The 13,723-nt window shown below is 42.9% G+C and overlaps 1 protein-coding gene across 2 annotated transcripts in view; it reads left to right on the top strand.

Moving 5' to 3' along the window:
* adarb1b (adenosine deaminase RNA specific B1b) overlaps window positions 1-13,723 on the top strand; it is a 218,940-nt gene that overhangs the window by 187,046 nt on the left and 18,171 nt on the right. For both annotated transcript variants that reach the window (XM_084085070.1, XM_084085069.1), the window contains exons 6-10: window positions 3,626-4,551; window positions 7,298-7,412; window positions 8,905-9,073; window positions 10,455-10,606; window positions 13,241-13,409. In XM_084085070.1, coding sequence (XP_083941196.1) covers window positions 3,626-4,551; window positions 7,298-7,412; window positions 8,905-9,073; window positions 10,455-10,606; window positions 13,241-13,409 — 1,531 coding nt within the window. The remainder of the gene's footprint in view (window positions 1-3,625; window positions 4,552-7,297; window positions 7,413-8,904; window positions 9,074-10,454; window positions 10,607-13,240; window positions 13,410-13,723) is intronic.

Genomic DNA, 13,723 nt, shown 5'->3' with positions numbered 1-13,723 from the left:
TCCACTTTAATTTTCAAATTCTCCTCTCTCCGTTCAATTCGACTTTAATTAGACGTCTTGGCGGAATTCAGCAATGGAGCAGAAGGAGTCAGACGGGATATGAATGAATCTCTTACCTTTCACAGCTTCACCGTTCTGAACTCACATTCAAACCAGGCTGCCAGTGCTGCCCAACCTGAAATGGAAAACAGAACAGTTGTCATTGTAATGTCACTTGCGTACTGTCTTTCTAACGGAAGACAAGTAACAGTGTGAGGCCAACATTTCCCAGAGAGCCCAGGGGTGGATATTACTCCTTATGTGTTATGTCTTTCAAAGACAGTCTCTCTCCCCCCCCCCCCCATCTTTGTGAGCAGTGAGCCCAAAACAAAGCTAAGAACACAATCAGGGCTCTAGAAATGTGATAATTTGATTTGATACCAGCATATGGAAAGCATTAGTTCTGTGTAGGTAACACATCATGATTACACAAACTTTGCCATGGTAACATGTTTGCTGTCTCACTCCACATTTTCAATGCCAGAGCTTAAACCAAAGCTCATTTGCTTCCGTTGCTTTTGTTAAAGGATAATTTGCACAGCTGGGAACTGTGTGATGTACAGATGTGAGACATGGTCAAGTAGCAGAGACCAGTTCATAAGCGGCCATTGGTTGAATAATGCTCCAACATGAGCTATCCACCATCTTAAAAAACGTGACACACAGGCTACTTCTACATAAAAAAATGACAGCTCAAATGGAAAGAACTTATGGTTACTTTTAAAGGGATGGAGACCACATAACCTTTACTGACTGGAGCATTTTATTTGAAAGATATTGAATGTTAAACTTAGAGTACCGGTAATTATAAAAAATATATATTTATTTATTAATAATACATTTACATATTGACTCTTAACTTGTGTTATTCTTCAGTTTGTGTTCTTTCCTTTTGTAATCCTCAGCACATGTTTCTGTGCATGGCATGCCGGTGTTTGTTTGTTTATATGTATTTTTAAATGGAGTATTAATCATCATTTGATACTCCCTACTAGCTAAGAGCTACCTGTAGCTAAAGTGGTTTGTGTTGAAGAGCAGTATGTATTTGTGTTTGTGTAAACGTCAAAACTCCACTACTTCATGCTGTATTTTTACCCCAGGACAGAAATAAGACACGCTCCAGTATTCTTTATGTGAGAGGATGTCCGCTTGCATGATCTTTTTAAATCTTTTTTTAACCCATTAAGACTTTGGCTATTCAAAAATAGCAGATATACAACTTATATTACTTGCTATTTTTGAAAAATCGAGAAAATGTGTGCAAATTAATATATTTATATTATTTTAAAGCAAACATTTTTAACTCAAATCTTTTGCTTCTGGGGGTCCCTGGAACTAAATATTTTGAGATGGGGGGTCGGCGGCCAAATACATATCACTTTGGGGGTCCTTGTCATGAAAAGGTTTGAGAACCACTGATATAGAAACATACGTTTTTCAGAAAACATATGTTTTCTTAAGTAAGAATCGGCCTCAGGTCTTAATGGGTTAAAGATAAATAATCAAAGCGAAGAAATCATTTATGTGCTTTATTTAATTTGTATCATTCTGTCCTGGGATGTTCACTTCTTTTTATTATGGCCAAAACTACTCAATCAATCTCACAATATCCAATATCCTTACAGCACTTTTGCCTACAGTACATTGCAACCTCCAATAATGTACTAATTTCCATTTAGAAAAGTTCTTCTTGGCTGGCCAGTCTTGTGCATGACTGTGCTCCTTCCCTTGTCCCTTTGCATTGCTATTATCTACAAGTCTCAAGATGACTCTGCATAGTGCATGAACACATGCCTAAGGATATTGCACGTCATGTGAAAAGAAGTGCTTAAAGTGACTAAAGACACAATTTATATTCTTGAACGTGGAGACGTGTATGACAGATGTAATACTTTTTGTCTCGCCCTGGGACATGGCAGTGGGTAGTACGCAGACGATACCGTAATGTAGATGCATGTTTATGCATTTTGTAAACTAAAAGATTACGTTGTCTGATGTTATGAGCTCCTCGGGGGGGGTTGGGTTGGCGGTCCTCGTGAATGGCTCATTAGGGGGAAAAAAATAAACTGATCTCAACTTTATTCTTCTCAAAACATAATCTATAAATGGGTTTAAGAGCACGTTTGAACCTTGCATCCCAATCGCCGGTTGAACCTTAGGATCCTGCACTGGGTGAAGTGCCTCATGTCTTTGATGTTATTCTCCTGTCTGCCTGGTCCTCAGCTCCTCCGCCCCTCCTTGCACTCCCCCTGCACTCCCTCCTGTCCCCAAACTACGAGCCCCACTCATGCACACTGCGGCTTCTCTTTCTCCCGAGTACCGCAAGGAGTAACCTATCAAGCCTTTGCTGAAGGATGTTATAAATGAAAATTTTTGCCAATATTCCATCCACTTTGGTAACTGGACCTGGTGATATGTGTTCCTGAGAATATACCAGGACAGCAATTCCAAACATCATGGATGCTTTAAATCCAGCACATTGCTCGCTAGGCTATTGAGACGAGTTCGGAGAAAACCATAGAAAATAAGGATACCGACCGAATTAATAAGGAGGAGGATTCTTTACAGCCGTCAGAACTCTGTGTGTGTGTGTGTGTGTGTGTGTGTGTGTGTGTGTGTGTGTGTGTGTGTGTGTGTGTGTGTGTGTGTGTGTGTGTGTGTGTGTGTGTGTGTGTGTGTGTGTGTGTGTGTGTGTGTGTGTGTGTGTGTGTGCGTGCGTGCGTGCGTGCGTGCGTGCGTGCGTGGGCATGAGAAGCCTACAGTATAACAACATATAGCACCATTACAATTTTCCCTCTCAAAACCTTTCACACTTTCTCCTCTAACCCGTAGAAAACAAAACAACCCTGCATGACACGTGCTTCTATCATTAAGCTCATATGAAGAGGTTCACTTCAAAATGAAATACCTCCATGTTAAAATGAAATATCCACCTCTCATGAAGTGAAACTGCTAATTATTGATAGAAAGAAAATGAATTGAAATTATGATACACTGCCTTTTAGAGAATTATTCAATTAATCAATTTAAGATACATATACATTTTTTGTCATAGTATTTTTCTCTCAGAACTATAGGAGAAATGAATGGAAATTGAATGATAAACTTATCTAGATTCTGTGATAATTATCTTTTAAGGGTTATTATTGTTTTGGAATGAAATTCTTCATATGGAGTGCCTGATTCTTAGCTGTATTTGTCATCACATAATGTCGTCTATTCTCGGTTAACATGAAAGTAAGTTACAGTATTTGCCATCCTGCTCAGTAGATACTCCAGACATTTAAAATTCAATGTTTTGAATGAGGTTAATCTTCTCAGAGCCCACCATTTCTTTTTAGATAAGTAGGTGTTTTTGCTATTGTTTTATAATGCCAGCCATTCTTTAGAGACGTGATCCCTGCCATTTATTTGCTTTGAATAGTTTTGATGCGCGACGTCAAACAAAAGTTCAGCTTCTCTTGCAGTGATAAAGGAACACAAATCACTGGTTCAGTTCCAAAGAGTGATAAGGGAATCTATAAATTTTGCATTTACAAGATCCTGCAACGAAGGCGTTGTAAGTTACTCTTTCTGGGCACCGCAGGTTCGAGCAGCACCGACGTTAAGGAAAACCGAAACCTGGACAACGTGTCCTCCAAAGAGGGGGGTGCTGTGGCCGAGCAGCTCCCCAACGGCAGTGGCGGAGGCAGTCGCAAACGCCCCCTGGAGGAGGGCAACAATGGCCACGCGCACACCAAATTCCGGGCCAAGAAACGTAAGAAAACGCCCGGGCCAGTCCTGCCCAAAAATGCGCTGATGCAGCTGAACGAGATCAAACCGGGGCTCCAGTACAAGCTGCTCTCTCAGACGGGACCGGTCCACGCGCCGGTCTTCGTCATGACTGTGGAGGTCAACGGCCAGTTGTTCGAGGGCACCGGCCCCACGAAGAAGAAGGCTAAACTGAACGCGGCCGAGAAGGCACTGCGCTCCTTCGTCCAGTTCCCAAACGCCTCCGAGGCGCACCTGGCCATGGGCCGAACGCTGACCGTCAACACGGACTTCACGTCCGATCAGGCCGACTTCCCTGACATGCTTTTCAACGGCTTTGAGACGCCCGCCGCCACAGAGGACTCTTTCTACCTAGGCTCCAACGGTAGCAGCTCCTTAAATTCGCTAGGGGAGTACCCCCTCCCCGCGGCGCCTGGCAGTAACCTTGTCCAGGCCCCGTTGCCCCCTCCGTCCTCCTTCAGCTCACCCACCAGTGGCAAGAACCCCGTCATGATCCTTAACGAGCTCCGGCCAGGCCTCAAATACGACTTTGTGTCGGAGAGCGGCGAGAGTCACGCCAAGAATTTTGTGATGTCAGTGTCGGTGGACTCGCAGACATTTGAGGGGTCAGGGCGCAACAAGAAACTGGCCAAGGCCCGGGCAGCTCAGGCTGCCCTGTCGGCGCTCTTCAACATGCAGCTAGACCAGACACCGTCCCGCCAGCCCATACCCAGCGAGGGACTCCAGCTTCACCTACCACAGGTAACAAATCTTCAACAATATTTGTTATTATTATTATTAGTTGTAGTAGTAGTAGTGTAGTATTAGTAGCAGTAGTAGTAGTTTAACTTACATGAGGTCAGAACACAGCTTACTAAACTGTATTATTAAATGTATAGACGAATCCACAGAGCGACAAACGTAACCACGGTGTCAAGTGGCTGCCGCGCCGCGACACCGCAGCTACAGGTGGCGCTCTTGAGAGATTCGTGACATTCGTCTATAGTGGCATTCTTCAGTAGCTGGGCAATTCCAAATGCTCTTGCTGTTTCTGGTAGGATATTAAAATACGCCCTGAAGCACGACTAGCTCATGACTAGACTAGACTAAAAATAGACTAGTTGAATGTGCTTTGTCAAACAATGCAGTTAAAGTTGGTTAGTTAGAAAGTCTTAAGGACCAAAAGGTTTTCACTAGGAGTATTTATCCCTTATTGATATTTCCTGTTTTTTATCCTGAATTCTTCTGTATGTCATAAATTTGCTTTGACTTTTTCCAAATTCTGCCCTCATAAAAACCCTCACTGGAACATTCATAAGTCAGTCATTACTGGGCATGGAACCGTAATTGAAAATTAATATCAGAGCAAAGTTTGCAGTGAAAGTTTAAAAGCTATAGATGGATAGCAAAAATAGAAGGGATTATCTGCTTATACAATCTATTTACACATCTCACAGATATAATGTGTACAGTAGGTGTCAATACCCACTCAAATATATGAATTAATAGCTCCCTGTTTTTATATATAATATAACATTTTATAATATCGATACCCATCCTCATTTTTTCACTCTAAGCTATATGTTTAGAAATAGCTTGTCTCCCTCTTGGTAAGAATTTCCACGATTTTCAGCCTGATCATAGATCGGCCGACTGGAGCCCATTGAGGCCAACGGTCAGCGTTAATTATCCTCCAAGGCCCCCCCCCCCCCCCCCCCCCACTGTATATCCGACCACCTTCAAGACCTTTTGTCGACTTGAATAGTTGCCAAATCTGACCTGGCCTTAAGCAATCAAGTGTGACAGATGACACTTTCTTTGGTCCGCTGTAAGCTAAACATTGGACCAGAGGTGGGATGTTTAGACAGGAGCCATTCATACAGTGTTTTTAGAGCTAAATTATAATGGTGTTAGTTAGAATATTTCTATTCCCTTGTCCTGGCCCTTTCCTTAAAGGTCCAAATTCTGCTAGCTGTCAAAAGTCCACTGCTGCAGGTTTTCATTAAAATTGGAGGTCATTGAAGTCAGATTCATGTGGATGGGGAATAAGGGCAGGTTTCTGCCTTTTAACGCCCCAGTAGAGGTGACTGTCAGAAACACGCCGCTGTGTGAAGAGAGATAATGCAGCCAGCAAAGGTAATCACCAAGACACACTGTCAACGGTTTCCCTCCCAAAAGCCTTCTTTTTTTTTCCTCTCTTCTTTCTTTACTCTCCCTCTCCGCTTGTCATCTGATTCATTCAACGAGCACCATGTGTGGATGATAGCGCCCCCACTAATTGCTCTATTAATTCTCTGTCGGTTGATATTTATTTAATTTATGTGCAGCCCGGCTCCATCTGGCAAGAGACTAATGGAAAAACGATAGAAATATAACACTGCTGTCACAGTGGGAGCGGTGGGGAAAAAAAGAAAAAACTAGAACATCCATTTGGGCGTTTTTCTTCTTTGAATGAATAGAAAGTATTCAAGATTCTTGCACCCTTAATGACTGTAAACCCCTATTGCCAATCCATAAATGCTTTAACATCCAAAAGAAAATCACTATTGTCCTCATTTACAAACAAATTGCCTCTTTGCGGACAGCACTAAAGGGCTGTGCCTGACATAGTAGTAGGTTTTATACTGCTATCAAAAATGCCTCTATTTTCTTTGACGGGTGTTTTTTTTTTTTTTATTATTTCCTTTTTTTTTTTGGGCCCCAAGAGTACAGCAATGGTGGGGGGGGGGGTTTTAGTGCCCCAAGAGTACAGCCAATTCCTACATCCATCTCTATGCCGTAGACAACCTTGGGTACTGGGGAGCCAAATGAACCGGCTACGAGTGGGTGACTCTGAAGTAGCAGGGAAGTAATATTGGACTAATCTCTTTAATTTGTGGCCATTCAGCCGTCGTCTCTGCTCTCGGTCGTCGTCATTTTCCACCATATTAGCGGGTGGATAAAAAGCTGCCGACGGGAAGGAAGGCAGCTGTCCAAGAAGGAGTTAGACGTGTGAAGTTCACCCGGGGCTCCATTTTTTTTGCGAGTTTGGATAGTCTTTGGAGTGTCATGCAGAAGGGGTCTCGTTGAAGACGAAACACTCTGCGAAGTACTCGCGCGCCGCTGCTTCTGTTTTCCATTCACCGTGAGACGTGAGGAGATGTCATCGTTGTCATTGTGTCAAAACAAATCAGGCTTGCTTGAAAGGCCAGATGTACCTTGAAGGCTGCTCGTGCCTTGGGGGGGGTTCACCCAGTTTGACTTTATCGTTTTTTTAACACGCCGTCTCTATTTTGGGGTTGAATGTGGAACCATGCGACAGGTACATGGTGCTCTAGGAGTGGATAACATCACACGCTGTTTGTAAGCTGACACAAGCTTGCGTGTGTGTGTGCGTGCGTGAGTGTGTGCGTGTGTGTTTTGTGTGTGTGTGTGTGTGTGTGTGTGTGTGCGCGTGTGAGTGTGTGTGTGTGTGTGTGTGTGTGTGTGTGTGTGTGTGTGTGTGTGTGTGTGTTTGTTTTTTCTCCAGGTCCTCGCTGATGCCGTCTCTCGTCTGGTGGTGGATAAGTTCAGCGAACTGACAGACAACTTCACTTCCCCCCACGCTCGACGGAAAGTCCTGGCCGGGGTTGTCATGACAACAGGTAGACATTGTCACCCCATGAAGTGTAGGAAGAGGCCGGTGTTGTTTTTTTCTTCTCTTTTTTTCCAGCTTATATAACCGAGGTTGTGTTTATTGTATCGTATTTATAAAGGGCAGTACAAACAGAAAAACACAAAAAACACCTTGACAGGTTAATAGCATTCAGGTTAATCACAACTTATTGTAATTAATCATATTTTTGTAATAGTGTCTTGAGGAGTGTGCAGCACAAAAAAAAACGGCACCATTTGCTGTGGTGTATTATTTGTCTACCCTCATGAACAGTTAGTTCTCTTCTGCCGAGATGAACTGCTGTACTGGCGCACCACTGCTTCCTAGCACCACCACCGCACAAGGTTTATATAGGCTCTAAACGACACACCAGGGTGCCTTAAGGCCCTGCATGAAAAGCTTCGAGCGAAGAGAAACCTCTTGGAATTCACGGCCCACTTGTCAACCGGCATTAGGTAGCTTCAAAAACCTCCGAGATGCCGTTACACTTTTATTTCAATCCCGGATTCAAAATGCATTCATAACACCTAGATACGACCTCTATAACAATTACGTGGCACATTCACAAACTCTGGTTCACTTGATGCCTCGCGTGTTATTTGCCATTAATCTAAAGCTTATCCAATCCAATCCAGCTTTATTTATAGAGCACATTTAACCCAGTAAGACCTGGAACGCGTCTGTGTCACTTTAGATTTCTTTGGCTATTCAAAAAATATTGAAAACATTTTTTTTTTTTTTTTTTTTTTCAAAAAACTGTTAGGATTTAGAAAACATTTTTAAGAATCACCTCAGGTCTTAATGGGTTAAAAAACAACAGTTGACCAAAGTGCTTTACAGAAAATGGCGAAGAGAGACAAATAAGAGTACAGGATGTGCTCTTTTTACACAGCAGTACTAAATAGAGTCTCAGTGTACTCTGTGTGGGATGCTTTATCTACAAACTCAGATTCTGTTTGAGATTTAGTCTCGTTGACACACCTGTACATGTGCAGAATTCATGACTTTTTTCAGAGAGCAGCAACAATACAGAATCACACTGAAAAAGTTGAGTGTTAAATGAACTGCATTGTGGTGTATATAATCTACAGTGGTGCTAGCTACTGTAATACTGTGACACATACGCCACACTCATATTTTCACAGTGGATGTCTGAGAATTTGATCCGTTATCGTTGTTGCAATTACTGTAAATTTAGTCTTCATCTGTTTGGCACTTAAACCGGACTTTAGTCTTACTATGACCATCAGAAGTCGATATTTGTAAAAGCCCTTAGATGGCAGGACGCTCCATATTATGAAGAGTCCTGCCAACTAAGAGCCCAAGAATCACCATTTGTATGTGTTTATTCATTCATTGATGTGTGTGTGTACGTGTGTGTGTGTGTGTGCGTGTGTGTGTGTGTGTGTGTGTGCGTGTGTGTGTGTGCGTGTGCGTGCGTGCGTGCGCGTGTGTCCCCTCTTCCCTCTTTGCCCCCTCAGGCACAGATGTGAAGGAAGCGCAGGTCATCTGCGTCTCCACGGGAACCAAGTGCATCAACGGTGAATACATGAGTGACCGCGGCCTGGCGCTCAATGACTGCCACGCGGAGATCATCGCCAGACGCTCCCTCATCAGATACCTCTACACCCAGCTGGAGTTCTTCCTCAGGTCAGTGAACGGTCACCGTGTACGGGCAGGTGGGTGGGTGGATGAGGGAATGGCGTTGTAGGACAGTCGTATATAAAGTGATGTGGGGGCAAAATTATTTTTCAAAGGTGTTTTGCTGATTACTCGCATTATATAGCTTGATTCAAGTGGAACATTTAACTCGTTTTTTTTGTGATTTAAAAAATAAACAAATTATACTGTACTGTAAATTTTACTTTAATTTTAAAAGTTAGCGGCCGTGGGAACGGACTGAAACGGACTGAAACCCAAATATGGAATCATACAGTAGTTCATAGATACGTCATAGGTAACTGACATCACATTATTCTTGGGCAGGCCACCCGGCCTGCTGGAGATATGTGCTCCACTGTTATAATTTCTCGATAGAGGCATCAGCAAAATATAAAAAATCACACCCAGTGTGAAGTGAGCGGTGATATTTATGAGTTATTAATTTCATCATGCATCTCGGTAGCCAATCACAGCACGTCCTGCGAAGTGACGCGCTTGTATTTTTTACATTTTTATTAATTTCATCATGCGTCTCGCTAGCCAATCACAGCGCGTCTGCGAAGTTTGATGTTAATTTCATCATGTGTCTCGCTAGCCAATCACAGCACTTCACACTGGGTGTGATTTTTTTTTTTAGCCTATGGGCGTGTTTTCCACAGCATGGCGTGATTGGCGTCACAGCGAAAGACAAATTTTCACGACGGAAAGAAAAACGTTCTTTTTTTGGGGGGGCACGGTGGCGCAGTTGGTAGCGCTGTCGCCTCACAGCTAGAAGGTCCTGGGTTCGATTCCCGCCGGGGACGCTGTGGGCGCTGGGGGTGTGTCTTCTCCTCCGCGTCACCAGCGCCCATACCCTAGTAGGTTGGCGAAAGGGCCTACTCTGTGTGGAGTTTGCATGTTCTCCCCGTGTCTCCTAGGGTAGGGGGGGTTAATACCCTCACAAAAACATGTAGTAATCCTGGTCACTATACTGCCTCCCCCTGGTCAGCCGGGGCGCCTGATGGAGGGGAAGGGAATTCGTTGGAATTGCGTGTTCCTTCCACGCGCTACATCCTACCGGGAAAACTCCCCCCTGTCAGGTGACAAGAAGGTCAGTTGGCTCTCATGCATTGAAGGAGGCATGAGCTCGGCCCTGGCCTCCCTAGGCTGGTGGGGGGAGTGTAGTGCCCAGGATCACTTAGCAAATTGGCACCGGGTGAAAAAAAGGGGTTACAAAATCGAGGGATAAAAATTATTTAAAAAAAAAAGAAAAACTTTCACCACGGATGGGTCCTAAAAAACATATATATGACATTGTGTACACATGTGCATGCACATAATCCTCATTCATTTGACACTCTCCCTTCACTCTGGCTGTTATCGCTGTTAGCAACAACAAAGAAGACCATGGGAAGTCCATATTTGTGCGGTGTGACAAGAAAGGCTACAGGTTAAAGGACAACGTTCAGTTCCATCTCTACATCAGCACCTCACCCTGCGGAGACGCCAGGATCTTCTCCCCACATGAGGCTGGAGTGGAAGGTACAGGGGGTGGTCGTGGATATGAACGTGCACGCACACACACACACACACACACACACACACACACACACACAGCATGTTGTGGAAAGTACAGGGTAGTCATGGACATGTACACACACGCACACATAGGTAGGGATCAAATTGGAAGTGCTTTTTAGTCGTAAGTGCAAAAGGGACATTTATTTTTTTGTTATGGCACCTTCACTGTTTATTGACGATGTGTACCACTAGGCATTGTTAGCACATATCTTTTGTTTGATTTACTTTTGCGTGAATGCAGTCCATTTGACCACATTGAACCCTGCATGGCGTCCTTATTTTGGGGACATTTTCCAAATAGCAGATCTACAAGCTCACAACACGTTGTGATGTGAGGCGTTTTTTTTCTCTTTTGTCTCACAACGAAGTACGTAGGGGCTTAAGTGGTTAAGAATGTAAAAATGAACTCGGGTGTTAAATCAACACTGAAGAATCGGCTGTGTACTTTGTTCACCCAATCGGGTTGCGACCTTATAAGCAACAGATAGTCTAGTCTTAACGTGTGTGTTTATTAGCGTGTAGCGCTCCTGACACAAACCGTATTATTCCAGCCCCCCCCCATCTCCTCTTCTCAGCACCGGCTGACATATTTTTAATTGATTCTCACGCTCGTTGCGAAGCTCTGTATCAACACCTGGTTATTTTATTCAATTAACTTTGTTTTCCTCTCATGCTCGGCTTCATTTAATTAGAAATTCCCCCCAACATCCAAATGCACATGGCAAACACATTTAAACAAGGCTGTAGTAATTAGTGTGTTTTGTGTCTCTCCTTCTCATCTCCATCAGTCCCCCCCCCCCCCCCCCTCCTCTCCCTCCCTGTCTGTGTGATTAACCCATTAAGACCTGGGAACGCATCTGTGTGTCATTTTTAGATTTCTTTGGTTATTAAAAAATATTTTTGAAAATTCGTGGCAAAATCTTGGATTATATCTTTTTTAAAGCGAACATTTGTCAAATATTTAGTTCCAGGAACCCCCAGAAGCAAAGATTTGAGTTACAAAAAATAAATAAAAATAAAATATCAAATTTTTGCACAACTTTTCATGATTTTTCAAAAATAGCAGATCTACAAGCTCATAGCGCGGCACTCGGTGCCGCGCTATGAGCTTGTATATCTGCTATTTTTGAATAGCCCAACAAAATCTAAAAATGACACACAGACGCGTTACCGGTCTTAAAGAGTTAACCAGCCTCTTTAGTCTGTCACATTGTTTTCCATTGTACATGACACACTCAATACGAAACAGCCTCATTCAATTAGCCAGCGGACAGATAGGGGGCCCGCTGACTCGTGAGACAGAAAAATATATTGATAATGTAGTGATAAATACATTGCTCGTGCTTATGGAAAAGAAAAAGCGGGTGTTTTTGACTACTTTTCTTTTGACGACTTTGAAGACTGTGGTTTGAGTCTGCCGTTTTGCGCTCATTCCTGAGCTGCAACTGATTGTTTCCTTGTAGGCATGTTAACGATTCCCTCAACTCACGATACGATTTGAATCACTTTTACTAGGTTCACGATACGATTTTTTTAACACTAAATTATTTTCCAGACAAATATTATTTCTCTTACACAAATCCAGTATTTTCGTCTCTTCTTCTCTTCTTCTTTTCAATACAATAGCAAATGAGTGATATTTTATCAATTATTTTACAAAGATCCTGTATTTTCTACTTTTTAGGCTATTTTTTGCATCGCGATAAAGGTTTTATTAATACATCTCCTGCCAAGATATTAAACATCGTTTTTTTATCCCCTTGCCAGCGTAATTACCTTAATCCGACGATCTTTGAAACGCTGTGGTAGCCACATTATGTACAAAAGAAAAAGTAATCCCTGTGAGCAGGCGGAGGCATCCGTGTGTCCACTGGAACAATAACATTACACCTGCAATGGGCCATTTTGGGGCTATGGCCCGTTGAAAACGGGGGGTTTTCAAAGACTGAGATAGGAGTGTTCTTCTAAAGATCCCACAGTCAGGGTGGATGGCTTCCTGTTTTTTTGGAATGAGATCACACCCGACCACTTCTTCTCTGAGTAACGATCGATCATTCCAAATCTGTGTGTTATATAAAAAATATTAAATATTTTTGATAATAGAACGCAGATCTGCGTCTTTGGCGGGTAATGCGTTAGATCGATTTAAATATGCTCTATGCACAGCAGCCATATTATCACTTCCTTCACAGGTGTTACCAGTGATACTAATGAAGGCTCTGTTCCATTTAGTGTAGCACAGTAGTTCTCAGATTTTTGAATTTCAGATTTCCACGACCCCCATAACTCTGAGAGTGTACAAATGGAACCAAATGGACCCGTAAGGGTCCATTTGGTTCCATTTGTACACTCTCAGAGTTACACACCCGTAAAGGGCCATTTGGGAGTGTTTCCAGTGAGCCAACATGCACAATATCAGCACCCTGACTCCGTCTGACCAGAATGGAACAGAGCCTTCATTAGTATCATTGATAACAGCTGTGAATGTCTTACAGTATGGCTGCTGTGCATAGGGCCTATTGTCACCAGTTTGAATCGATTTTAATCGATTTACGATAAATTGTCACATGCCTATTTCCTTGTCGCCCCACACAGACCAAGGGGACAGGCACCCCAACCGGAAAGCACGAGGTCAACTGCGGACCAAAATAGAGTCTGGTGAGGGCACCATTCCTGTCAGGTCCAGCAACACCATCCAGACCTGGGATGGAGTACTGCAGGGAGAGAGGCTACTCACCATGTCCTGCAGCGACAAGATCGCAAGGTACAGTACTAATTCCATTAACCCTTTCACCACATGAACGCAAAAAAATTAGCAGATCTACATACAAGCTTGTAGATCGTCTATTTTCAGCAAAGACATTTGGTGTAGAGGGAAATAAGGACACTGGCCAACGAAGTACTGTATATAGAAATATATAGTTTAAACCATTAAATCCGGGAAAGCATCTGTGTCATTTTAGATACTTTGGTTATTGAAAAATAGCAGATTTACAAGCTCATAGAGTGTATAAAGAAATAGATTATTCAAAATCTTTGAATATTTATATATCTTTAAAGCGAACATTTTTAACTCAA

Source organism: Gymnoscopelus microlampas, assembly GCF_963454915.1.
Source record: "Gymnoscopelus microlampas genome assembly, chromosome: 17".
NCBI lineage: Eukaryota > Metazoa > Chordata > Actinopteri > Myctophiformes > Myctophidae > Gymnoscopelus > Gymnoscopelus microlampas.
Note: the sequence above shows the minus strand (reverse complement) of the source record. Positions and strands in the feature narration are given on the sequence as shown.